Genomic DNA, 27376 nt, shown 5'->3' on the forward strand with positions numbered 1-27376 from the left:
TTAAACCAATGGGTGACGTCAAAACAACTACGTCAACTTCTTACATCAATGAGCTCATGTGATCCCTCTCAGACAGACTTGCTCGAGTAACCTTTGCTTCATGTCACGCTATTAAAAAATGGTTCACACAATCAACCAGCTCAACAGAAATCACAGTACATTATAAACCTGCTACTGCGAATACGTCAAGGTCACGGGTTTCTTTTGCCCTGTCAGCAGTTCAAGGGTTGTGTTTAACCACAGCAGACATAAAACCTTTACCCCCTCTGTGCAAGTGCCAGACATCACTCCACTCCCATATGGACACCTCCAGAACTCTGCAGGGGGTGGAGAATGAGCAGGGGGCACCACTGCCAAAACAGTGTGTACGGGGGTGTGCGTTTGGTGGGGGTTAGTGGGGGTTTTATGTCTGGTTCGCCCTTCTACAAACATTTCCGGGGCCAAGACATGTCAGACATCCAAAAGTAGCAACAGGCGGCATCTGCCACGCTGACCAGGTGGTCACGGGACATTTGTTGTTCATTAGCACGTCGCCGTTAGCTTGAAGATCTTGCCACCATCATCGTGGTACAAGCACTGACACATGATGGGAGTGAGGAACTCTGGGGGGACATCTTGAATCCATTAGAGCCGCATTAGGTTTAAATTGATTCCTAATGGTCTTTTTTTTATGGCCGCTGTAGAGCAGGATTCTTTCTCTGCCTCCACAGACTGTAGAAACCTGAGGGGTTTGTTGGAGTAAAAATGCAGCAGCTGAACTACAAAGAGAAGCTGTATCAGGTTTATGAAAGCCAGTAGCCAGAATGAGACTGTTGTAATCAACATAACTAACCAATGACACATTTGGGTGAGTGATAAAGTACACAAAATCAGAGAAGAAGCTGAAATTGTACTTGATTTTTTGAATGCAAGTTGCTTCTAACAATTTTCAAAATGTATTTATTCATATTCCTGTGTTTTCCATGTCTGGTTTCTGGGTAAAACCATTGTTTCACTGTATTGGCAGTAGGTTTGTTACAAATAATAAAAAATGGTTTTATAGGCATATTTTTGCTGTACTTTATAGGCATATTTTTGAGCTGCTTTCTGCAGAAACATATCTGTGTTTATAAGCGGCAAAACAATGAGAGCTGAACATCTGCTTTCCTCTTGCTTCACTGATTTTGAAAAGTTTCCCGTTGGAACTGAATGTACCCAGTAGATCACCAAAAATGATTCAAAAATAATGATAAATGAGATATGCCAAACTTTCCCTCACTGACATTTGAATATCGCTGTCAAAACAAGGAGCTTCAGATCTGGTCGCAGCAGAACCTCATGACACAGCTTCCTCTTCGGGAGCCGTCGTCTCCTCTCTCATTCTGAGACAAAAGAAAAACTTCCATTCTCTGGTTTCTATGGAAACTCTACACAGGAGCACTTGCTATTTATGGGTCTCTTGACGGTGAAGTGAATCTTATGAGAGGGACTTTTTGAGGAGAGAGTGCAGTGATGGTGCTCCAGGGCGGTAATGAAGTTAATGGGCCATCGCCCTAAAAATAGCTTGACATTTTGGGTAATACAGTTTTTGCTTTAAGTAGATATCTAATACTGTCGAACATTACGGAACATTTACTGCTAAATGGTACAGAATGTACCGTTTTTTATGTCACCAAGTGAAGCCATAATTTAAGAACTAGCCGATGCTTAAGTGTTGAATTCAACTAAGAACAAGTGTCAAGCAGGTAACCTTCAACTTGAAAAGTGAAGTCAGTGCTTCATGTGTTAAAGCTGCATTCTCTCTGCTGTCCACCAGGGGGCGACTCCTCTGGTTGTATAGAAGTCTATGAGAAAATGACTCTACTTCCCTCTTGATTTATTCCCTCAGTAAACATTGTAAACATGAGTTTATGGTCTCAATCTCTAGTTTCAAGTCTTCTTCAATACAGCATGATGTTCATTTAGTAAATGATGCTCCATTTAGAGTCAAACAGACCATAAAGCAGGGGATGCTTTAGGGCGGGGCTACACACTGATTGACAGGTCTCTACGAAGATATTTTCGGGTCTGGGAGTTGTCCGTATTTTCTTTTTAAAACTTTAAGACTTTCATAGTGTTTTACACTTCATGAAAGTTTATTTTGGTGGATTAAAAATGTTTTCGATCAGCATTCGGTTGTACTTCTTGTTTCACTTCTGGTTGCAAAAACAAACAAACAAACAAAAAAAAACACGTTAGCAACGTCCAAAAACCAAGATGACGATGACAAAACGCTGCACTTGTGGCTTCAAAATAGCCGTCCACAATAGGTTGAAGTCATAGTTCTTATATACAGTCTATACTTATATACTGAGGGAGCTTTTGCAATAATCATCTGGTTGTATCAAAGCCACTGGGGGAAAGTGTAATGAAATTATTGGATTTATAGGATTTGTGCATCAATGTGATGAATTAACTTAATTTCCCCAGGTATTGATTTCTCTGGCAAAAAAAAAAGGCATTTCCAATTGGATAAATTGTGAGCCAGGGACATTTTTTGCCTGAAAACTCTCCATGTCTTTCTGTTGGACCACTCTCCACTATGCCAGCACCAGAATTCAATAAAGGGATTCAACAAGCAGCAGAAATCTGAATCAATAAAATGTAAGCCTGAGCCGCTGGCTCAGTGGGAACCATTTATCTACTTGACTGCATTTGTCAGGAGGGAAAGAAGGCAATAAAGCATTCTGGCTTTCCAAAGGCTTTACCCTATTTACCCGACAAACTCTCTGTGCTTGTTTGTTTCTCTCACTACATAGCAAATGAGGCCCCACACATTAGTCTAGAGGCACGAAAACACTCCGAGCAGTCTGGAGCCCAGATGGGAGCTTGAATCACATGTGATAAGAACAGGAAGTTTTCAAAAGCCTTCCAAACTCTCCTACTGTTCCTCCCTCATGTTCTTCCACGTCGGTGAAAGCATCTCTCCGTTAGCCTAATGGTAACATCTTAAGGTGCTTTCACACCTGTAGCTGGGTTCATTTGGTCCAGAACAAAGGAAATATAATACATCGCTGCATTTTAGTTTGGATTCAGTTTCTCTTCACACAGACTTTTTACAAACCAACCAATAGCAGTAAATATTAAGTTATACAGACAAGTAACTCACTGATTGGATGTTTTGGCTATTGTCATACGGCATCATCAGGACCAACGACGAGGGGAAATCAGATTCAGTTTAATTCCTCTGATGTAAATATTCATGTTCTGATTAAAAGCATTATTAGTATCATAAGACTGCAAACCGGCTGCATGTTATGATGAATATTGGTTTTCGAGAAAAGACTGTTCAAAAGCCCCCTCTGTGCAAATCCCAGATGAGTGAGGTGTGAACGCATTGTGCCAAAGTCGGGGAGTGAAATTGTTCCCATATGAGGATCATTATCGTGGGATTGTCGTCACACACTTTTTGATACCAACTATAAAAAGTGAGAGCTTTTGAACTATTAATAAGGAAATATGCAGCCCTGATGTCCTAACATATATGGCCTTAAATAAAGATCAATAAGGTCGCTTCCTGAACAGATTTGACCATCAGCAGATGGATCATTTGAATAGGTTATAGGATTCTGGAGCATGGGTTTTACACCCAGAACAGATTTGGCAGCGCACCAGTTGCTGCCAGCTGTGGCAGCGCTGAAGCATGCAAGTTGCTATCGCCCGGTTAGCGGGGTTAAACAAGCTCAATGAACCATGATTTGTGTCAAACTGTGTTATTTATTATTGACAACTGCCTCAACTGCTAAAGTAAGAATTATCGCAAATGAACAACTGTTGAATGGTAATGATTTTCAAAATAAATGAACAAAAATGCATTTTCTTTGTTTTCTCTAAACCTATCGAACTGTAACCCAAGAACTGAGGTATCTACCAGCCGTGCATTTTGTGAACAGTTACACCTGTAGTAGTTTACCTGTTTGAAATCCTGTTTGCTTTCAAACCATAAACCAGAGTCTTTTCCCAACTTTTAAGGCAGGAGCTGTTTGGTTTTCTTTGCATCAGGTTATTGTTTGACAGCTTTCACACCAACCGCGCAAACAAACCGAAGTTTGTTTTATCCAAAACAAAACAGGTTAGCTGTGAAAGCACCTTAGAAAGACAATAGTGTCTACTCAAAAACCTCTCAGGGGTAACCACTCACTGACCCCAGCAATCTACAGTTTTACTGCCAGTTGCTGACCTTGGGGAGCAGCTTGGGGGCTCATGGGTAATCTGGCTGCTGGACTATGATCAAAGCCATGCTTCTTGGAGTCGGGATACAGGCAGGATACATAAGGCTGCCATGTGCAAAAAACTACATTGAGATTTCTGTCTTAAGGTGGTGGTAATGGTGGGGTCTATAAAAACATTCACCACATGGACATACAATCAAGACATTTCTGAGTGCACTTAGTAAGCTCGAGATTAGTCATCAGAAAAGAAAGCATTTCAGCAGGAAGTGAGTATGGATTTATGGGAACACTGTAGAGCTGTCACACATGCGGTTTTCATGAAGCTCTCGTGTGTGTGCAGGCTCTACTGTGAAAATGCAACTGCATGAAACCGCTTGCACATGAACTGGCACATCTCTTTGGGCTGGTTTCTTTTACCTGGCTGGCCCTCAGAGGAGGGGGCCGGTTCTGGGTGGCCCCTGGATCACCCAGCCTGCGTGTCTGACTTAAAAAAAAAAACTGAAAGAACGGAACTCTTTTAACTCTGTGCCAGATCATACACTGGGCTTAACAACTGTTCTCACAGGAACCCACTCACATTTCAGAGCAGACACAGAGAGAGAGAGAGAGAGAGAGAGAGAGAGAGAGAGAGAGAGAGAGAGAGAGAGAAGAGAAAGGAAGTTAGATGCAAACTGGGAAGTGGTGGCGGGGGGGAAACAGTGTGAGATCAAAACAGCCTGAAAAGAAAGTGAATCAGGGAGAGGAAGCAAGATCTTGCCGATCTGAAACGATGCTGGTTCTGTGGACGGAGAGACGTTCGGTCAGTGGCCCTGAAGACAATCGGACGATAAAAATACCAATTAATTCAAGAATAAAGTGTTTTTTTAAAAAGTTTTATGGATCAAATAACAAATGCAAAATGAAAGAGCTTGCAAGACGAGTGTGTTTAGTAACAAAACCACCCTTACTGGAGACGAGCTAATGCTGTCGACCGCAAGTGCAATGAAAACCTTTTCATGCACTTTCAGTGGCAATAAGCACCTCAATAATCAATGGAATATTTATGCAAAATGCATTTTTTCCCAATCGGCAATGACACGGTAAGATCAGAGGCACTAGAGGTGGAAGCATATACTCTAGACAGGAAATGGATGTAGTCAACAAGACGTCACCGATTGGTTTGTGGACTGCTGTTTTGAAGCCTCGAGTACAACGATTTGGCCGTCGCCATTTTGGCTTTTTTTGCAACCAATGAATGGAAGTTGCCATATTTTGAATGCAGAGGAGTGACAGAGAGACTCCTTATACGTCTCTGGTATTAAAATTGAGTTAAATTATACCGCTATCATGATGTGTTCAAATGTAATCTTGGAAAATGTGTTTCGCTGATGAACTTGAATAAATCCAGTTGTTTGAAGGTGATGTTTTCACAGCAACATAAATAGATATTAGAGATGAATTATGAGATGTTTAACTTCCTAAAACTATCTTTAAGCAGATTATATTACATTAGTAAAACTACTAATACCAAGATTTTTATATCAAAGCAAGTATTTAAATAAATGAAAACATTTATTTCCTAGTCATTTAAATTTTCCGTAAACCACTATAGATGACAATAATTAAGTAAAATATAACATTACGAATTGTTCTAAATGTGCTCTACCCTTTTAGAAGCATCTACATTGAAAAAAGGTATATACTGTGATATAATGATAGCGTCCTTTCTACAAAACTATTCTGTGATATACATTTTAGGCCACACACCACATCCCTAAGCAGTACCTTGATTTGTGAGGTACTTAATAACCCGGATTAGCACTCAGATAGGAGTTGCACAGAGGAAGTTCTCTTGTATCCAAGCTACAGAGGGATCAGTTCACAAATGTCACAGTATCTGTGTATTGAGTAGCAGTCAATATGAGCTGAATACTAAGCGTTTCCTCACATTACTCTCTGCTGTGCTGCTGAAAGCGTGCAGTGTCTGTGGCCTTTTTGTTCCTCTTTAGTCATTCAGGCTGAGCCACCTGCTCCGCTCCGCTCAGGCTGACTTCGATTTACGCAGGAGAGCTGCAAGTCGGAGGGGAAATCAGACAAGGAAAACCACCTAAAATCGCAAATAAAAAGCTGCCATCTCCGCTGCTAAATTATCTAACGATTACCCAGTGTTGCACGTCAGACTATAGTGGGCAACTGAGGAATTATTTGCTTGCACTGGCTGGTATTTGCACGCCTCTACAGTGGACAAACAGAGCCAGGATAGTGACACGGTACTGGCAAAGGGCCAAGGCACAAACACTGCATCTGTTCTCCGACTCAAGAGGCAGAGCAGCTCTCACTGACCGTTTTTCACTTCCTTAAGAAAGTGTGAGAGAGTGTTTGTCCATTCCACCCTCGACTCAGCCTCAGATGTAACATGGAGCTCCTAGCTTTCCTCCACCCACCACTGAAAACTGAAGATCCTTTTTTCACACATGTGGACCATCCCTGATGAGCTCATGTGTGAAAATGGGCAAGATGGAAATGTTTCTCGCATGTGTGAATAGTAAAATTCACAAGCCGTGCCTGAAAGTGAGGTTATCCCAGTAATTTACTGGAACTACGTGTAAAGTGAGACATCATGTTTTTGAAGCGAGAGTGTGGAAGAGCCAATCTGAACTCACGCTTCATCCACAACACTATGTTTTTGATTTAAAACAAATGTATCTCCATCCAGACTGGGTTTTAGCCTTACAACACACCTCACATGACCATTAATGTACATTTGGCATGACAACATCTGGACACTGGAATTTACCTCCTAGCTTGAGGTACAGCTAGCTAGCATAAAGATGGAGACAACAATGTCGACAACGCTCGTAATTCGTTATCAACGTTGAAATGAGCCACTGGTAGTCGAGGCTAATTCAATTCAATTCAAATGATTTGTATTGCCCCAAATCACACATTTCTGTACAGCATATGACATCCTCTGTCGTTGGACCCTCGCATCGGAAAAAGGTAAAAACTCCCCAAAGCAAAACAAGCCTTTAACTGATGTTTGCTTTTCTTACAGAAAAGAATCAGGCGATAGGGGCGTGAAGATCAGGGACGGATAGGTCAGAACTGATAAGACCCAGTCCAGAAGCAACAAGGGTCGTCTGCCTCATCGTTATCAAATGTCTCAGTTTTGGGTGTTCAAAACAGCAGAGTCGTGAGGACGTAAGGTGTAAAAGAAGCAAAAGTAATGGGTTTAGAATGAAAGCGTAGTAGTGTGGATGTAACCTCAGAGTTTAGGCCCTCACTAGTTTCTTATTCTTCTGCAAAAGGTTTGCTGAGTGCTTACTGTGCTGCACTATTACAGCATTTCTTATGTGTAACTTGTTTAGTTCAGCAGTGTGAGAGCATAAAAGAAAATATTAATATAAGAAATATCTGGTTTTCATACCAATCTTGGCTTTGACTGGCCATTAGGAGGCAGAAGCAGGGCTCACATACGCCTCGAGACATTTGACAAGCAGACAATTCTTCCTGGCACAGAATCGCATTACAAAAATCCCAGGTTGCTGTGGTTACTCAGCCCACAGCAACACCATTAAGAACTGGGGGGAAAGGAGAGACAGATGCTGGGGCCTTAAAACTAATCAGGATGTGCATAAACATGGGAGCTAATTGGCTTCTCTATGACATAATCAGCATGAAGATCACACCTTTCTACCATGGAGAGTAGAAACACAGACTGGTCGACTGACATTTCAACTCACAGGTCTGTCTGTGTGCTGACTTACACACCTGTGATTTTTGGGGGCGTGCACCCTATAAATGGATTTAAAATCAGACTGTGACTCATTAAAACAAACACTCACAGAAGGCTGGGTTTGTGGTTGTGCAAAACAACTGGGCTCAAAGTGCATCCAACCTCTAATCAGGAGAACAGGTACGATGGGATACGAGCGCGAGAGTAATTCTCTCTAGTCTGAGCTCGTGGTGGGATTTGTGTGTGCAGACGGTATATTATGGATGAAAAAAAAGTCTTTGTCAGCACTCTCTTCTGTTCAAGTCCACTTCAATAATTAATCCTGCACTTTCTGCAAGAGGAGTAACTGAGAACAAAAGGCGTTCAGTACCCTGGTGTACAAGATTTATGCCAATTTTCCTCCAAATTAAATGACAGATTAATCATCTCCTAATCATCTGTATTGGAAAAGATAAACAAAACAATTTTCTGCAACTAGTGAAATGACTAAATAAGGCCTTTATTCTGCCAAATTTGCCATATGTTGAAAAAGTTTACTGCTTTTCTATGTTTTATATATTTCTTCGTCGGACAAAAAAGACATTTTGAAGGTGTCAACTGGGTCTTTTAGATCAGTTTTTTCCTGACATTTTATAGATGAAAATACTAATCGATTAATCAAGAAATAATTGGCAGAATAACCAATATTGAAAAAAATTGTTAGTTGCAGCCCCAATTCTGAATGATAAGACATTTAAATAAGATATTGGGACTGGGGATCTTTATAAATGATGCACAATCCTGCAATTCAGGAGTCAGTTCTGTTGCATTTAGTTAATATCCAAATTTCTTGTGACAAACAACCTCAAATATAAACATTGGCCATCCATAGTTTCTGTGTTTCTGGCAGCTGATGGTGCAGAAGATATGGCTGGGAAAGTAATGATACTTATTACAGCAGATATACGAGAAAGAAAGAAATATATAATGGCTTCTATTTAAAGTTCGAAGCATTTTCATCCTCTGGACTCCACACCGGAAACCCAGAGCCTCCTCACAGCTGGGACAAAGATGTCACTCAGGGGACAAACGCAGATTAACTGAACCTCTGGGCCTCAAAGAAAAACAGGAAACTTTTACAGCACACAGCAGAACAGCAAACACCCACGGCTTACAGAAAGAAAAGCCAGAGAGCTGAGAAAAAATACGTTTTAAATATTTGATAGCAATCATTTTTCTTTCACCCCGTCTGGGACCTCACACACACCTCTCACACAGCGACAGCAGCGAGGTGAAGATGTATCAAGAGCCAGTAATAGCTCTCGGGGTCAGAGGTCAAACAACTGAAAACGAAACTCCCCGGCAAATATCATGACTCTAGCCTCAGGGATGGGAACTGAACACTTAACGTGCCAGGAGTCAAACGGCCCATGGATGACCAACCTCGGGCCCACCAATCACAACACAGGGTGAGAGGTCAAACTGCTCTGTAAAAGGCCAGGCAGGTATGAGGGCCGACTTGGGAATAAACGGAGGGACACATGGTGTCAAACAGCTGACAAAACAGTCAAAAAGAGTACATTCCACTAAAAACAGTTGTAAAACAGTTTGGGGTCAATAAATAACACCTCAGACAGGAGACTATTTGACATAAAATTACTGGAATTACTGGAATAAATACCATTATTATACGACGGCAACTGGGCTCAAAGTGGTCCCTAAAACAAACTATTGATAGAAGCAGGAACGAGCGGTGAAGAAAGGCTTTCAGTGGCCTCCACAGGTGTGACAGGACGGTGGTGAAGAAGGTCATTGCTGCTTCCCTCGCTATTGTCGTGCTGACAGACTTGACAGGAGATGAGCTATGTGCGGAGGAAGCTAAAGGGCGGGGGGGTTGGGTTTGTTGGCAAATGTCATTTTTTTGTGGACCACCCAGAATTTCACAAACACCTTCGTTAACAAAAGCCGACAAAGAGAGGTAGATTGGGATCATCAGTTTGCATCATGGCCCATGTAAACATCAGATTCAGTTTGGATATTCTTAATTATTCCAAATGGAGAATTTTCCGATTTCAACATGAGATTATGAGTCTCATTAGAGGTTTTTTAAGTCTCTTTCCTGTTTACCAGCAGCTCTGTGCATTGAACACAAACCAACCAGCCAACAGTTTGTAAAGCTGGAGTAGAGATGCATGTCCAGAAGAGAAGAAGGAGAAACACTCCTACTGTTAAACATCATGAAGAAGTTGGATATCAACAGGTTTTTAGGATATGAACAAATATCTCAACGCCAACCTTTTAGAGAAGGTGTTTGAAGGAATGAAAGAGGGAGGCTGAGGTCACACGGTCCAACAAGTCCTCCACCTCTGGAACACTTTTAAAAAAATATATGCTTTTTGACGGAAAATAGCTAAATATCACATATTCTGACCGAAAAACACAGCCAAGAACGGCGTCAACTTAGGATTCACTGGCCCCGGTGATGAGGAGGAGGCATGGTGGCATTCAACGTTAATGTGAATATCCACGGCTGCATTTAAAACGGGAATATTAGTGGAATATTCATTTTCATTAGCCATGTAAACAACTAATTAGGAATATTGTCTTTTTCATAATAAGGGCATTATGAAAATGAGTGCAGTTGAAAAAAAGGAGGGAATTTTAAGTTATGAAAGGACGTTGTCGTAGGATGTACTTGATAGGGATGTTTAAGTTAATCAGGGTATGCACAGCTGCATGTAAACAGGAATATCAGTGGAATATGTATTCGCCATGTGAGCAGTTTCGTATGAATATGTTCTTTTTAGGAATAAGGACAAAAATAACCCAGATATTTTTAGCATTTTGGATGAGTATGAAAAGATGTCTACAGCTGAGTCTGCCCCGGGGCTTTCAGGTGCAGCGGTACGTCACTGCATCAATGACTATCAACGGAACGTATCAGGCTTCATGCACATGGCAGACACAGGCCTCCTCCATCCATTTCAAATCCACCACCACACCAACGAGCATCAGAAAGTCACACATAAATACGTGTTGACACTTAAAGAAGGTTTACTGAAAGAGGTAAACATGAGCCGGCAAGTGGGACGAGACTGGACAAGCCCAATGTTTAGAGGAGAAACAAGGACCTGCAACTACTCACGGCATTCCTCAGAGACACACACACTAACACACACACACACACTAACACACACACACACACACACACACACACACACACACACACACACACACACACAAACACAAAACATCCTCCTCCGTCTGGGTGAGAGAGGTTAAAAGGAGACAGAGCAAAACAAGTCAACTCGTTCCTTTATGTGTCTGGAAAGTCTTGACAAAGACGTGCACACACCCTCGGTCGGGGGAGCAGCGTTGCCCTACAATGAGGAGGCCCTCGGCTGCACCTTAATCACATGATTTAGGTCTTTTGAACTTCTCCTCTGGTATTATGTGAACCAGCACATGGAGGACGGTCCTTTCCCACAGCACAGAAGGACCACTCCTTCACTGTATGTTTACCAAAACATGGGAAGAACGGTGAGGAATGCAGACGGACTGCAGACAATGTTTAAGCTGCAGATTCCCTTTCCTCCTGCCCAATGCATGATGGGATAGGCTCCCCTTCACTGTGAGCTTGTACAGGACGGGGGCGGTAAAATAAATAGATGGATGGAGTTGCTACACTCTGGGTTCCACATCATTATGCTCCACTTACAAGTTGGTGGAGTGAAAATCTCTCATTATCTACCTGCTTTCTGGATACTTAAGTTAACGACAGCAGGGTTTGGGAGTGCCATTAAAATGGTCGTATATATATACAATCTTTAGTCTCTCTCGCCCTAGAGAGAATGCTTTTTGCTATGTGCCTTTAATGACATTCATGCACCAGACATAGACTGTATGTAAGAAGTGGACGTAGTCATGGTGACGTCACTCATTGGTTTGTGGTCTGTGGTTTTGAAGCCTTGTTTGGTATTTTGTCCGTCATCTTGTTTTTTTGCAACCAGTGAACTGAAGTTACCATATTTGGATTGAGGAGGAGTAACGTAGAGACGCTGTACACACAAATCTAATTAAGTTCAGTACTTGTTATGTTCTAACCAAGCGGCAACCTCCTGTCTGGAAGTGTCTTAAAGCTGCATTCTCTCTCCTGTCCATCAGGGGGCGACTCCTCTGGTTGTATAGAAGTCTATGAGAAAATGACTCTACTTCTCTCTTGATTTATTCCCTCAGTAAACATTGTAAACATGAGTTTATGGTCTCAATCTCTAGTTTCAAGTCAGGGTATGCTTTAGGGCGGGGCTACTGTGATTGACAGGTCACTGTCGCTACCAGTTATATACGGCTTATGGTAACTTCCATTCATGGGTTGTGAAAAACAACAACATTGCGACGGCCGTATTCCCAGATGGAGACGGCGTAATGGCCAGACTGGAGGCTTCAGTCTACAAACCAACGGTGGACGTCACAATGACTACATCCACTTCTTATATACAGCCTATTGTTCCACCACTCATTCATGCCGTGCTTCCAAAAGAAAGGTTCGACCAACCGATAAAGTGCTACCAGTGGAAAGCTAGTCTAGAGGCCTCCACAATATTATTCATAATCTGCAACTGAAAAACTGCACTTGTCAACAAGAAACAAACCAACTCAAAGTGTATTAGATACGTTTGTACAAATACACTGTGGCAACCAGAGACGCAGGCTCACTACTTTACCAAATAACAGGAGTTTTGTTTCCTCAGAATCAGAGTCAGCCCTGAGAGGAGAACGGGGGAGCGTACCGACTCACCGTCTAATAAACTCTAATCTCATTAGACCTCTAAAAGGCTCCAGCCTGGATTTAGACAGCAAGGAGGGAGGAGGTACATGGCAGAAATATGAGGGGGGAATAAACACAGCTTGTGTCTCATAAGAGCAAAATTACAGGTGGCTCCACAGTCCCTGACACGCACTTGTCCAGAAGCAGGTCCCGGGTACTTGTGGACCTCCGTGGGAAACTGAGGAGGTAGGAGAGAAAAGTGTGAGCGTGTTGAGAGAGCAGCTACGAAGTAAACCAAGAGGCCTCTCATGAAAATACTTCCCAGTGGAAAGCAGTAAAGTATGCGTTGGCCAGCATGTGGGCAGCGTGAGGGTGTAATGACGGGGTTCTGTGGGGCAGGCGGAGAGGTCAGCCGGTCGGCCAAGAGGAAAACAGTCTTCAACAACATGATGTCATCAAAGAGGGCCGGCGTGACTCATCGACCTCAGACGAAAGGGAGGTGCACAGGAATTTTAATGAGATACCTCTACATAAGGAACCCATACACAACATTCTTTTTCTCTTCTGGAGAAATGACTCAACTACAAAGAGAGGGGACCAAAACGCACCACGAAGTTGTTAAAGGAATAACCGGGGAACTGGAAGATCTTTGCATGTCTTCTGGGTAACATCAGACAACCTATGTGCAGCAAAACATACCAAATTGAAAGGCTGCATTTCTGCTTCCTGGTTGCTGAGATAAAATGAAATAGATAATGACAAGTAACAGCAGGTAGAGGGAGGCCATCAAACGGTAAGAGGCCTATAAAAAAACGTATTAAAAAAACATTCCTCATTACTAAACACGAGACAATGACCTCATTACATCCCCAAGAGCTGAGGAAAGAACAGCGTCTCATGTCCCATCAACTAAACACACAAAGACAGACATGCACACACATACCAGTTGAGTAGTTAGTGTGTTAATTAAGGCCTTATTACACAAACATTATTGATTATATGAGAGCTATGAATGCAAACCAATACAGCACAATCAATAAACATTAACAATAAAGCTTTTATGACAAAATGATTTTGAGTCTGAAAGTGTTCTGGTTCAACTGATAACTGAAGACATCCTCAATAAGCTCTCTCTAATTCCTCACCCCGGCTCTTCCTCCTCGGCTCCGACCCCTGACTGCCGTGACTCCTGAACCCTGACCTTTGACCCCCAGACAGCTCCAGTGACTCTACTCACTCTCAGGCATAAAAAAAACAAACTAAAACACCACCACTGGGCTATCTGTTCTCAATCTGTGCGAACAAAATACTGTGTTATACGAGTCAACAAAGGGGCGAGAGAAAGAAGACAAAACATCCATGTAAGCAGAGCGCCGCCGAGGTGAGTCATCAACCGCGGCCTCCAGGGCAGAGTGTCAAACAACTGCTGTAACCATGGAGACGGAGTGTTTGGGGGGGGGCACCAAAACATTTGTCCCTTTTGGTCTCGACGCCTTCAACTTAACACTCATCAGCTCCTGTTACTGGAAAGAGATGCACCCCCGAAACCTGGTTCTAAATGAGTGAAACTTTAAGTTTGGATTCACACACACACACACACACACACACACACACACACACACACACACACACACACACACACACACACACACACACACACACACACACACACACACACACACACACACACACACACACACACACACACACACACACACACACACACACACACACACACACACACACACCTTAAGGAGGAAACAGCAGCAGTTTATCTCAACATCTGGACAACAAGCAGAACATCAGTCTGCAGTAATGATCAGTGTTCTACTGTTTGGAGATCAGCCGTCCATCCTCGTCCACTGCAGGTAACGTTAGCGATCAAAGGAAGCTAATCACTGAGCTAACTGTTTAGCTTTCAATGTATTTTAAAGGTTTTGGAACTTCTTGTATTGCTGCTCAAGAAAAAACATTTGTTTACATACGAGAATAATAAAGAAATGTTGATTCTTTTCTTTATTAATTGTCTTCTTTTAATCACAATATAATCAGAAAAAGAACCAATACGAGTATCGATAAGAGTTCTAGTATTGATCCATCCCTAGGTTCTGGTAGCCTTCCATAAACACGATCTGTCTTGGTCACTACACGGTGAGTCAGTGAGATCAGAGGGGAACCGGAACAAAACCCTGTTGTGCAGCTGTCAAGCAGTCCCCGCCGCCGCCATTCTGCCCTCCCAGCCATTCTTTGGCCATTTGAGAAGTGGTGGGGAGGGGGGGATGGAACATCTGCTTCAAGCTTTGAGTTGCACCACAAAAAAATTTGGGGGGGACAGACGGCGACGAACAATAAAAGAAGTGGGACCGAGGGTGTGACCCTGAGGGGGGAAGTGGAGCGCTCAGTCCCAACGGAGCACTGGCCTGAGATCAGATCAGGGCAGTCAGCGAGGGCTTTGATCTCTGCCTTTCATCTGCTGGAAAACCTTACACCTGCACAGCCACGTCTTCTCCTGTTCCCCGTCATCAGCAGAATGCTGAGGGATGAGGCCTAAAACCCAGACATGAGTCAGCACTTGTTACACTTATTGTTCCCTCAACTCAAAGTCAAAGGGGTTTTTCTTGAATGTGTGTTTTTGGTTAGATGTCTGAATGTCTGATTTATCGATACTAATACGCTTATTGATACTGCTTATTAGTTTGGTTCCTTATTGAGACTCTTATCGTTTTTATTGGATTATTTTGTGGGGGAAAAAAGACCAACCGATTAAATAAGAAAAGAATCAACGATGCATTATTATTATTCTTGTATGTAAACAAATAGTCTTCCTTGAGCAGCAATACAAGAAGTTCCAAAATCATTAAAATACGTTAAATAATTAGCTAAGTGATTATGTTTCATTGATTATCCAAACTCTGTACCTGCAGTGGACGAGGATGGACGGCTGATCTCCAAACAGTAGAACACTGAGCATTCCTGCAGACTGATGTTGTTGTAGTCATGTGACTAAACGTCCTCACTAGAACACTGGTCCTCCTTTAGCTTAGTGGAGGAGACGTGGAGTCATTAAAGAATCATAAACGTTTGTTTGCCACAGAGATGATTTTTCTGCAGAAATCCAAAATCCAGTGGAAGAATCTTATTGTGCAACACCGACATACGTCATCCCCGCAGCTCTCTCTAGAGACTTTATGGAGGCTATAAGTCAATAACATGTCATTCTACAGAAATAGCTGGAAATGCAAGGAATAAATGCACCACACACTCTCTCTCTCTCTCTCTCTCTCAAAATGCCGTCACACACTGTGTTTGTGTGTGTGTGCATGCGGGAGGATGGTATGCCTGCACACTGAGGGATTATAATCAGCTGTCACTCTTAAAGACATAACAGAGGTGAGATAATGTGGTAGTTTCAAGTGTCCACCTCTTTATCTCCAACAAACAGGCTTTTTCCAGGGAAATTCCACAACGAGCATGAATCCTCTGAAGTGATCCAAATGAGGCGCGTCCCCCCGGTAGCGATTCACAACGAGGCCTCTGATCTTCGTACCTGCACGGCGAAGGCAGACACACTATCGGCGCTCTGACATTCCTGTGATTCTACGCAGGACCTTGACATCTTTTCATCTACCTTATCCTCCCTTACGTGGAAAAACAGAGGTGCTCTAAGAGGGGCCTGTGTGGTTTCTCCACATTGTTTTTGAAGCCTGGTTTTCAGTTTCTAATCATGTTGAGCAACACCATCAGAAATACTATTCTCTACTGTAGGTGTCATTGGGTTTATGAAGGATTGATTGATTGGTTTCTTAGTTTCCTTGTCATGTGCCCAACCCTCATTGGTTTATAAAGGAGATACAGCTGCAGCGGTCGAACATTTCATTCAATTATTTCACCGCTTGGTCTGAAACAAAATATTCTGTCTTCTCTCTCAGGGCTTTACAGATAAAATCTGTTACAAGAAAAATCCCCTTCAGAAAGCATGACTCAAGGTTTTTTATAGTCCCCCAGCCAAAAGAAAGCAACATAAATGGAGGATGTTTACTAAAGAGTGCGTCCATTCAGTCAGATTAAGTTAGATAAGACAACCAACAAAGTCTGTCCTCCTCTGGAGTGACATTTAGCCTGCTGGTATCTGTGTGCACATCTGTGTCTTTTGTTTAAGTTAGACTTCACATAAAGATCTGCACCGTAGTCATTCTTTAGGAGACAAAAAGCCAGTAACCTTTGTTTAAACCTAAAACCAAAAGACCATTTTTCTCTATGCCTGAGAAACATTTTGATCCACATCTCCTGAATATGACAAAGTAACCTTTGAATGCGGAGCAATAACAGAGTCCATCACTGCTTGCTCCCTTGACAGAAATGGACAATCAAGAGAAAAGATAATATTTACTTTTTTCAGTTATGTGTCGATATTCTAATACCACACCAAATGGTCTGAGGCTCAGAGAGAGCAGCTCAGTCACACAGAAGTGAGATTTCTAGTTTTATGACTAATGCATAGCAGCGGTAATATACCAAGTATTGACTTTCCCAGAGAGGAGAGTAAATAATAAAAGGATAAGAGCAGTTTTTGTTGGGGGTAAAGGTTCAGTAAATGACATTAAAGCAGCACCAGAACAACCTTGACTTCTGTTAGGCTCCTGCTTTCACCGCATTACAGTTTCCACATAAACGTTAAGAGAAAAACACTGAAATCAACCCATGTTTCAATTTGGGTTTACAGGAGCTCACATAAAGAGGAATCCAAGGTTTTTGTTTTTCTAATTTCAATGTGTTGGAAAGCTCATCTCTCTCTCACATCGTGTAAATGAAACACGTAGAGTCTGTGCATTTCACAATCGTCTGCTTCTATAACTATACTTTACAACTCCTCTCTGAACTGCAGATTAAAACAACCACCCGGTAGTCACACCCTCCGTTTCTCACGTACACTCACAAGCAGCACTACAGCAGGGATCTCAAGTGCAGTACAGATATGATGCATGTGGCAGAGTCAGCAACTAAGAAACAACTGAGAACCCTTCTTTAAGCTTTGTTTATACTCGCGCTTGGCGCCGTAGTGCGAGTCTGCAGACGGCGAGCGAGCTCCCTGCATGAACGGAGGCGTTTATACTCAATGCTCTGTTCACTGCATTATTCCCCGAAATACCAGAAGACGTACAAACAAAGTGAACTGTGAAGATTCAGAAAGATAACGAGTGTAACCTAGAGACATGTCCATAGACTGTAGGTGTAACCGACAAAAAGCCATAAACCAACCTCCATACTGCCAAGGAGGGATAGTAATTATCTGTAAACGCATTACTCATATTCATTGACTACTTCATAGGAGCCCTTTAAAGAAAGAAAGTCAAGTATTAAATGCATTATAAAGAAACAAAGGTTGAATATCCTGTAAACTATTTAATTTGGCTGCAAATATTTACTCAAATGAAGATTTTTAAGACCTCCTGTGTAAACAGAATCTAAAAACAAATTGGTAAAATCCCTATAAACGTCTAAATAGTGTTTTTATCAGTAAACTATTTGCAGAGGAGAACAACCAAGCAGCAGAACTACTTCTGGAGCCAAGGCGCCCAACACTCCAGCCATGATTTACGTCATTTTCTTCACTGGCTTCACTGCAGCGAGTATAAACTAAGCTTTACTGAGAAAAGCCCGGCTGCAGTCGGCCCACAGAGATTCAGAATCATTTGTCGGCTCAACTGTTAACGTCGGGCTGCTAGTCAACCGGCTGGGTTTCAGATCACCACGATAACAAGTTAATCCGCAGCAAAGATTACAGAGCCAGAAATGCAACATGCTGCTTTTAATCCATGCAGATTTTCTCTGTTTTGTTTCAGCTTGACCCAAAACAAAGGGGAAAACAACACAGACTCGTGCTCACTGATCCGTGTGCAGTCACGGTGAGTTTACTAACCCGCACAAGGGTGCTCTTAGCCTGAGCCCGCTGGGGTTGTGGTCCCGGGGCGCCCGGTTCTCTGGCTCCGCCGCCGTGCGCTCTGGCCACGGCTCCTGAGGTCCCGTTGGTGCAGACTCCCGGCCCGGGTCCGGCCCTGCGAGGCCTCTGCTTGATGCCATCCAACAGGCGCACAAGAAGGATGTTGCTGGGGAGTTCGTCCACGGCGCATTCTACCAGCGTCCGGCACTCCGGGCAGCGAAGCTCTCCGCGGGAGCCCAGGATGCTTTGGAGACACCGGCGGCAGAAGGTGTGCTGACATGGGAGGACCTTCGCCGTGGCATCCAGGCGCTCCAGACAAACGGGGCACTCGAGCAAATCCAGCAGCACTGACTCGTCCATTCTCTCGCGTGCTCCGCCACTACTTCAGCAGAAGAGACATGATTCGTGTTTGGAAGCAGGACCAGTTCGCTGTCACGTCACTCCCATACCTCGGCTGTGGCCATGGCATCTGCATCAGCTACAGAAACAGGGTCAAGACAAGCAAATGAATCAACTGTCAGTGTGCACACAAGAAATAGGTCATAGTAAGCCCCGGGGTGGCCAAACTATGGCCCCCTGCCTGTTTCAAAAAAGTAAACTAAGAGTATGGCATGAGCATATTTCTAATAAATTGCACTGTATGTATATTACACATCTTATTTGATACCATAGACTGTATATAGTAGAAGTGGACGTAGTCATTGTGACCTATACCCTGCTTTATGGTCTGTCTGACTCTAAATGGAGCATCATTTACTAAATGAACATCATGCTGTATTGAAGAAGACTTGAAACTAGAGATTGAGACCATAAACTCATGTTTACAATGTTTACTGAGGGAATAAATCAAGAGAGAAGTAGAGTCATTTTCTCATAGACTTCTATACAACCAGAGGAGTCGCCCCCTGGTGGACAGCAGAGAGAATGCAAGTTTAAAGACACTTTTTCGCAATGGCTACATTTACGGTGAATGTCCACACTTAAAGTTGCAATAAAACTCTAGTTAGAGTTTTAAAGTATTACATTTATTTTAATCAAATGTAAAAGCAGCAGCTGCAGAATTACTTTCTGTGATATGTGGGCACATCAGTAAACGACGGTAATGTCAAACTGATTTTGTAGTGTGTTGTTATTTTGATAGAAAAATGTATTCTCTATGTTGTTTTCTGGTCTAGAAACACTGATTCACTGATTGTAAGCATTAAACAGGCATCACATATTTTAAAAATATGTGCTTAATTTATTGAGCACATGAAGATATAACACTAACAGCTCACAAACTGACTCATTCACACCACATTTAAAAATCGCAGCCAAGTGATGAGCTGGCAAAAACACAAAAAAGCACTACTGTCATTAGAGTCATGAATTAAGAGATTTAAAGCCACGTTAATCCGATTAACTTGACAGCAGATAATTACACCTAGAAAAACATTGATCCTGATCCTGTACAGTCTACACGCCTTCTTCGTCATCATCATCATCATCATCATCATCATCATCAGTGCAACAAAAAAAAAAGAGAAGAGAAAGCAGTGAGAGACTGTGATTTGTCTTTCAAGACTGAAAACATGAAGAGAAATTCATCAAAAAGTCAAATTACTCTGTCTGGTGATTAATAAATAATACTACTACTAAATCAGCCTGTTGTTAAGATAAGATAAGATAAAATAATCCTTTATTAGTCCCGCAGCGGGGAAATGTACAGGATTACAGCAGCATAGAGGACAGTGCAAACAAGAGACATAGTAAAAAATTAAAATTAAAAAAAAAAGATCAAAAATAAGTATTATAAATAGCAAAAATCAGACTGTTGTTTAATATCATAATAATACATTTAAAAAATATAAATACTTAAAAAAATTAAAAAGTCAAATTACTTTGTCTGGTGATTAATAAATAATAATAATAATAATAATAATATTAAATCAGACTGTTGTTTTATATCATAATAAAACATTTTTTAAATATAAATACTTTAAAAAAAAAAAAAAAACATGAAAAAGTCAAATTAGTTTGTCTGGTGATTAATAAATAATACTACTAAATCAGACTGTTATTCTATATCATAATAATACATTTAAAAAATATAAATATTTTTTTAAAAATATAAATATTTTTAAAAAAATGAAAAAGTCAAATTACTTTGTCTGGTGATTAATACATAATAATACTACTAAATCAGACTGTTGTTTTATATCATAATAATACATTTAAAAAATATAAATATTTTAAAAAAAATGAAAAAGTCAAATTAGTTTGTCTGGTGATTAATAAACAATAATAATATTAAATCAGACTGTTGTTTAATATCATAACAATACAATTAAAAAATATAAATATTTTTAAAAAAAATGAAAAAGTCAAATTAGTTTGTCTGGTGATTAATAAATAATAATAATAATAATAATAATAATAATACTAAATCAGCCTGTTGTTTAATATCATAACAATACAATTAAAAAATATAAATACTAAAAGCGCTGAACGATAGTATCGTTTTTATAATATCGCGAGATTTAAAAAAAACAACCAAAAACTAGCAAATTAAAGTAAGTTCGCTCGCGAGGCGTCTCTATCTTTTAATAAACTTTTTTAAAATACAAGTCTTACAGCTCTCATACTTTACAGAATGATTTTTATAACTTCTAAGACAAAAAATAAATTATTAAACTCTTAAAAAAAAACACTAAATTAAATGTGCTCACCTCTGTCCGGGCGGGGCTCCTCCTCCTCCTCTCGTGTCTCCCAATGTTTCCACTTCCTGCTTTAACAAGCTGCCTTAGAGTGCTCCGCACAAATACCCGGATGCTCAGCTGCCTCCACCAGGTGTGCACAGGTGTAGTACGCGTGCACTTCTGTCAGATACTCCAGCAGAGGAGGGTGCACGGGAAGAACAACGGGACTGCGACGGCAGAGAGCAGCGCCATGCTAGCAGAGCGCTAGTCCGCTACTTCTGCCGTGTGGACGGCGAGGCTGCAGACAGGCAGAGCGAGGGGGCGGGGCCAGGGGGCGTGGCCTGTGTGAGTGCGGCCTTCACGCACTGTAGGAAAGGGGACGACTGTGAATAAACGCGCCAAATGATGACTGTGACGTTTACATAATTTTTTTTTTTTTATTATTTGTTTATTCGTATTTGATCAAATGTATGTTTTATTACGCATTGTGTTTTATTCTCCATCTTTATTTTATTTTTTATTTTTTATTTTTTTTTTTTTGTATTTTATTTTATTTTTTTTTATTTTCATATATATTATGTCTATTATTTCTTATTGTTTTATTCTCCATCTTTTTTTATTTTATTTATTTTTTACTTTATTATTATTTATTTTTTTATATATATTATGTTTTATTCTCCATCTTTTTTTTTTTTTTTTACCCCTTACTGTTAATTGATTAATTACCTATTTATGTTTTTACTTTATTATTATTTTATTTTTATATATTGTGTTTTATTCTCCATCTTCATGTATTCATCTTGCATTTTTTTATTATTATTTTCTTATTATTGTGTGTTTTATTTTCAATCTTATTTTCAGTGTTTCTATTATTCTAAATTATGATTATGTAGTTATTGAATTTACACTTATTGAAAATATTAATATGACCATTTATTTAATTTAAAAAGTTTGTTCATAAAACAGAGACTGAATCCCTTACTATTAAATTATTTATTTGCTTATTTATGTTTTAAATGTATTATATTATTCTTATTAGTAATGTTATTTGTTTTAATAGTAATAATATTCATAATAATAATAATAATAATAATTATTATTATTATTATTATATATTATTAAGGTATTTACCTAATCATTAGTAGTAGTATTAATAATGATAATAATAATTATAATATTGTGGTTTCTATTTTTATCATTATTATAATGTAGTAATGGAACTCACTTAACAATATTATTATTAATACCATTTATTTAGCTATTTATTTATTTTTCTCCCTGCTCCGCCTTCTCCTCTGACATACCTGCATATTCCTTTGGTCACAGTTATTCATATATAAATATATGAACCAGTAACACACTTTCATACATGCACTAAAAACACTTGATAATCACCTTTTAACAAAAATACAACAAAAAATATGTAGCATATTCTGTTTGTGTTTACACGGTAAATATATATAAATAAATAACAGTTTATTCCACTAAAAATAACAAGCCTGATTGGTATTTTTTGTGGGAAGTGTCTTTGTAACTACATCTGCATGTTTGCATCTTATTTTGTGTGTTTTTTCTCGCTGTATAATATCAACTTAGTCGTTTTGTATCATGATTTTACTTCTGGTTCTGTCTACTTTGTTTTCATAATGGAAGAGAACTCTCAGTGCTTTAATGCTTATCATGTTATAAAACTACCAGCTTCTAAAAACAACAAAATAATCACTAATATGTCATTATTCTCTTCCAAAAGTACTCTTTAAGCCAAATCCTGTAGTTGATTTCTGCTGGAGTAGTCCTCAGTAGTGAAATTTCCGAGGCGCACTCAAAGGCATCGTCTCTAATGATGTGTCAAAAAAGCAGCATTTAGAGTGGAAAATAACCTGTTATTCATTTAATTATTCAGCCACACTTATGGACATGTTGTGTTATGAACTGAAAGATGATTACATTATTGGTAAACTTAATTTATCTCCAAAATATGGATGTTTTCTTTGATGCATTTCAGAATCAGGATCTGGTGAAGTAGATTTTTGCCTACAAATGATTTGCTTGTATTGGTGCAAATCATGAACATAGTAAGAGAAAAAAATATTAAGAATTCAAGAAAATATTGCAAAAATTCAGAAACATAAAATTACATAAAAAATATGAAATAAATACTATAAAATATGCACATTTTATTTAGTTAAAATGAAAGAACTATTCTCTGTTTATTAACAGTTATTTAACCCTCAGATAAATCCCTGGTCTACTCACTCTCTAAGATTTTCCTTTCCTCTTATTTTCACAACATAACACAGCTTAAAGAGCAGTGAGGAGTGAATAGAGACATCTGGTGGGTTTTTTGGGGTGAAAGTGAGCTGAAACACAATACTTTCTCAGTCTAATGTCAAAGTCACACATTCAGGATGTTGATGCTCCAGTTTCACTCCTAACATGACGAACAAGATGTCATGTTATCCTGGTAGCTTTAAACATTTTTTAAATAATATGAAAATATAATTGTTCTTATGGCGTTCAATGTGATCTGTGCATTGCCAACATGTTATTAAGTCTCCTTGTAGTGTTTTCTTTTTTATCATTTTGTGTCTCTCTGTAGCAATTCTGTGTCTTTGAGGCCATTTGGTGTCTTTTTGGGTTGTTTTGCGTCTCTGTGTAGTCTTGGTGGTCGTTTTGTTTCTCTGTTTCTCTTTGTAGTGATTTGATATCTTTCCTGGTTGTTTAATGTCTCCTTTGTGGTCATTTTGTGTCTTTTGTTGGTTGTTTTATGTCCCCTTGTAGTATTTTCGTGTCTCTTTGTGGCCATTTTGTTTCTGTTAATGTTGTTTTATGTCTCTTTCCAGTCATTTATATAACATAAGTTGTAAATGCTGCTTTTGATCATACTCTCCTGTATCTTTTTCTTGAAGCAAAAGCAAACTGATGGATCTATTTTTGGCCGATATAAACACAGACAACAGGGAGACGGAGAGAACTTTTCCAAAGGCGACGCTTTTCATTACAAAAAAAAGAAAAATGCATTTGAAATAGACCTCTGACTCTTTATAACCTGCGAGGCAGAAGCACAAAACCACTCGGGTTTGTTGAGATGAGAGGAGGCGTCATAAACAAGTGATTTATTAGCGTCTCACTCCGAGGACGCTGCATATCAAGCAGGAGGGAGAGATGAAGGGGAGGAGGGAGGGATGAAGGGGAGGAGGAGAGAAAAGAGCAATAAAGGAGGAGATTTATGTGGAGGTGGCTCTCCTCCGTCACAGCAGATCCCACGGGAGCTTCAGGAGCCTTCAGGTCGTATTTCCTCAGCGTGAAGAGGCGGCGAGGCCTCCTCCAACACAATGCCCCCCCCAACCTCCTTTTTTCTGCTTGACCCCCATGTGTTACCACGGACACACTCACATTCTGCACACACACACACACCCCGTGTGATGGAGGTGACAGCTGTGTTGCTGCCTATAAATGGAGGACGAGGAGAGCAGGAGAGGACACGATAAGACATACGTCCCAATTTCATGGAATGGATGAACCTTGACAGAAATACGGCCTCCCTCTTACGCTCCATTACTGTAAACACGGAGCGGATTATGAGACGAGACGCTGGGAAGAAATACAAAAGACCTCACCATGTCTCCTTCAAAGAACAGAGAGACTAAAGAGGTGTTTAGCCTCGTTTTGTCGTTGTTATGTGTGTTTTTGTGGTAATTTTGTGCATTTTTTTGCCCTTTTCTGTCCATTTGTGTCATATTGTATCCTTCTAGTATTTTTGTGTCTCTTCATAGTAAACTTTTTTGGTGGTTTTGAGTCTCTTTGTGATCATTTTGTGTCTTTATAGTAATTTTGTGTTTCTATGAAGCAGTTTTTTTGTCTCTTTGTGGTCCTTCTGAGTCTCTTCCTGGTTGGTACTCGTCTCCTTGACTGACATTTTGCAGGTGAAGGCCAGTGAATCCAAAGCTTCCTGTCTTAAAGCTGCATTCTCTCTCCTGTCCACCAGGGGGCGACTCCTCTGGTTGTATAGAAGTCTATGAGAAAATGACTCTACTTCTCTCTTGATTTATTCCCTCAGTAAACATTGTAAACATGAGTTTATGGTCTCAATCTCTAGTTTCAAGTCTTCTTCAATACAGCATGATGTTCATTTAGTAAATGATGCTCCATTTAGAGTCAAACAGACCATAAAGCAGGGGATGCTTTAGGGCGGGGCTACACACTGATTGACAGGTCTCTACGTCACTCTCAGTCCAGATATGGTCACTTCTGTTTATCGGTTGTAAAAACAACATGGGCGAAGGCCGCAATCCAAGATGGCGACAGCTAAATCGACCGGTCCACAAACCAATGCCTGATCACTATTCCATCCATGACTCTAAATAGATGTTTAAGATAAAAAGTAATGAAATGCAGAACACAACACAGAGCCATCATTCACAGGTTTGTTCACAAGTTGACAGAACGACATAATTCACCTTCTAAAACAATGATGTCTGAAACAAAACCAGACCACAATCTCTCAGGCTTTATGTTCCGTTAGGATCAGGACTCTCTCGTCCGCTGATCTCCATTTGTTCTCCTCTGATAAGTCTTTCAGACGTACTAACTCATCCGGAGGCTCCCTGCTTTACAATGAGACCAGGGACCAAAGCTGAATGTCAATGAACGACGCCTGATAACGGATGAACGAACAGACTCCTCCGATTTTTTCTTTTCCTCTGGGAGCCGAGAGCACGCCGGCCTCAGGCCTTATGGAAAAATCTGTTCAAGAATTAATGAATTTCTTCCAGAGCATCATGTCAAACAGAGGAGATGGGTCGGAGGGTTTGAGACTGTGTCCTATAAGTCTTCTCTTCTGGTTTTCCTCATCGTCTAATTTTAGTGCAGTTATCATATGAAGCAGAAATCATGAACAAAAAACTGAAGAGATGCGTCTCATTCTGTTCTAACAGATGAACTGTGATGGTAGAGAATGCACTGGAGGCAAAATACTCATCTCCTCTTATGGGTGCTGATTTAAATATTGTTATTATTATTATTCAGCATGTTTTATTCTCAATTTTATATTATGCATTCCATGTATTTATTACATTTATTTTTTTCTTATTTATTTATTCATATTTTTATCAAATATTTATATTATTAGGCAGTGTGTTTTATTCTCCATCTTCATGTATTCATCTTGTTCTAAATGTTTATATTTCTTATTTTATTTTATATTATTTATTTTATCAAGTGTGTTTTATTTTCAATCTTATTTTCAGCGTTTTATGTTCTATATCTATTTTTTCTTATTGTAAAGCACTTTGTGATGCATTCCTTGTAAGGAAGATGCAATACATTTAATTATTATTATTATTATCATTATAATTAATATTATCTTCTAATTAATATTATTATTATTATTATTAAGCTCATTACTATTCATGTCTTTTTGTGAAAAACTAGTTATCGTCTAGTTTAGAAAGTGAAAAACAAAATTCTCACTCAGACAATTTAAAAGTAATAAATAAAAAAAGTTTACATTTAAATCAACAGTTCACATGTTTTCTGGGGCTGCACTGAACTAAAGCATTTCTGGAATAATATAAATAGAACTATCAAAGATAATATGGGACGTGCTGTTCCACACAGCTGCACTGTGATGCACATAAAGGAACAAAGAGGAGATGGATAACTGGAAATATAATTCTGCTTACAGCCAGCAATAAAAGTTAGAAGAAGAAACTGTTACAGAGCCTCAGGGGAGAATAATGCTTTGATATCAATTCAATGGAAAAGCTGACACACCAAATACAAATCAAAGACCATATTTTCAACAAAAAAAGGATAATTTACATGAAACATGTGGGTGAGTGACTTCAAAGAAAGAAATGAGCATTTAGTCAGCGCTCTTATTTTGGTGGGACATTTATCTGCATTCATGTGCCTCTTCTTCCAGGTTAAAATGCAGATCATAACTATCCACTCATGCATAATACAAGCCACATAAAAGAGAATGACCAAACCTGGAACAACAAACGAACACGGTGACATCAAACGGCAGAAATATTAAATGAATCTTCTGCTCAACAGCTTTTGAATAACAGCCTAAATAAAGTTAGAGTGCAGAGAATCCAA

General features: G+C 39.9%; 1 protein-coding gene across 1 annotated transcript in view; it reads right to left on the reverse strand.

Moving 5' to 3' along the window:
• sh3rf1 (SH3 domain containing ring finger 1) overlaps window positions 1-21537 on the reverse strand; it is a 48363-nt gene extending 26826 nt beyond the window's left edge. Inside the window, exons 1-2 of the mRNA XM_054603326.1 lie at window positions 21302-21537; window positions 18573-19071 (exon numbers count right to left, since the gene is read on the reverse strand). Of these exons, the coding sequence (XP_054459301.1) occupies window positions 18573-18953 (381 nt within the window). The 5' untranslated portion in view covers window positions 18954-19071; window positions 21302-21537. The remainder of the gene's footprint in view (window positions 1-18572; window positions 19072-21301) is intronic.
• Window positions 21538-27376: the final 5839 nt, after the last annotated feature.

Source organism: Anoplopoma fimbria, chromosome 8 (assembly GCF_027596085.1).
Source record: "Anoplopoma fimbria isolate UVic2021 breed Golden Eagle Sablefish chromosome 8, Afim_UVic_2022, whole genome shotgun sequence".
Classification (NCBI taxonomy): domain Eukaryota; kingdom Metazoa; phylum Chordata; class Actinopteri; order Perciformes; family Anoplopomatidae; genus Anoplopoma; species Anoplopoma fimbria.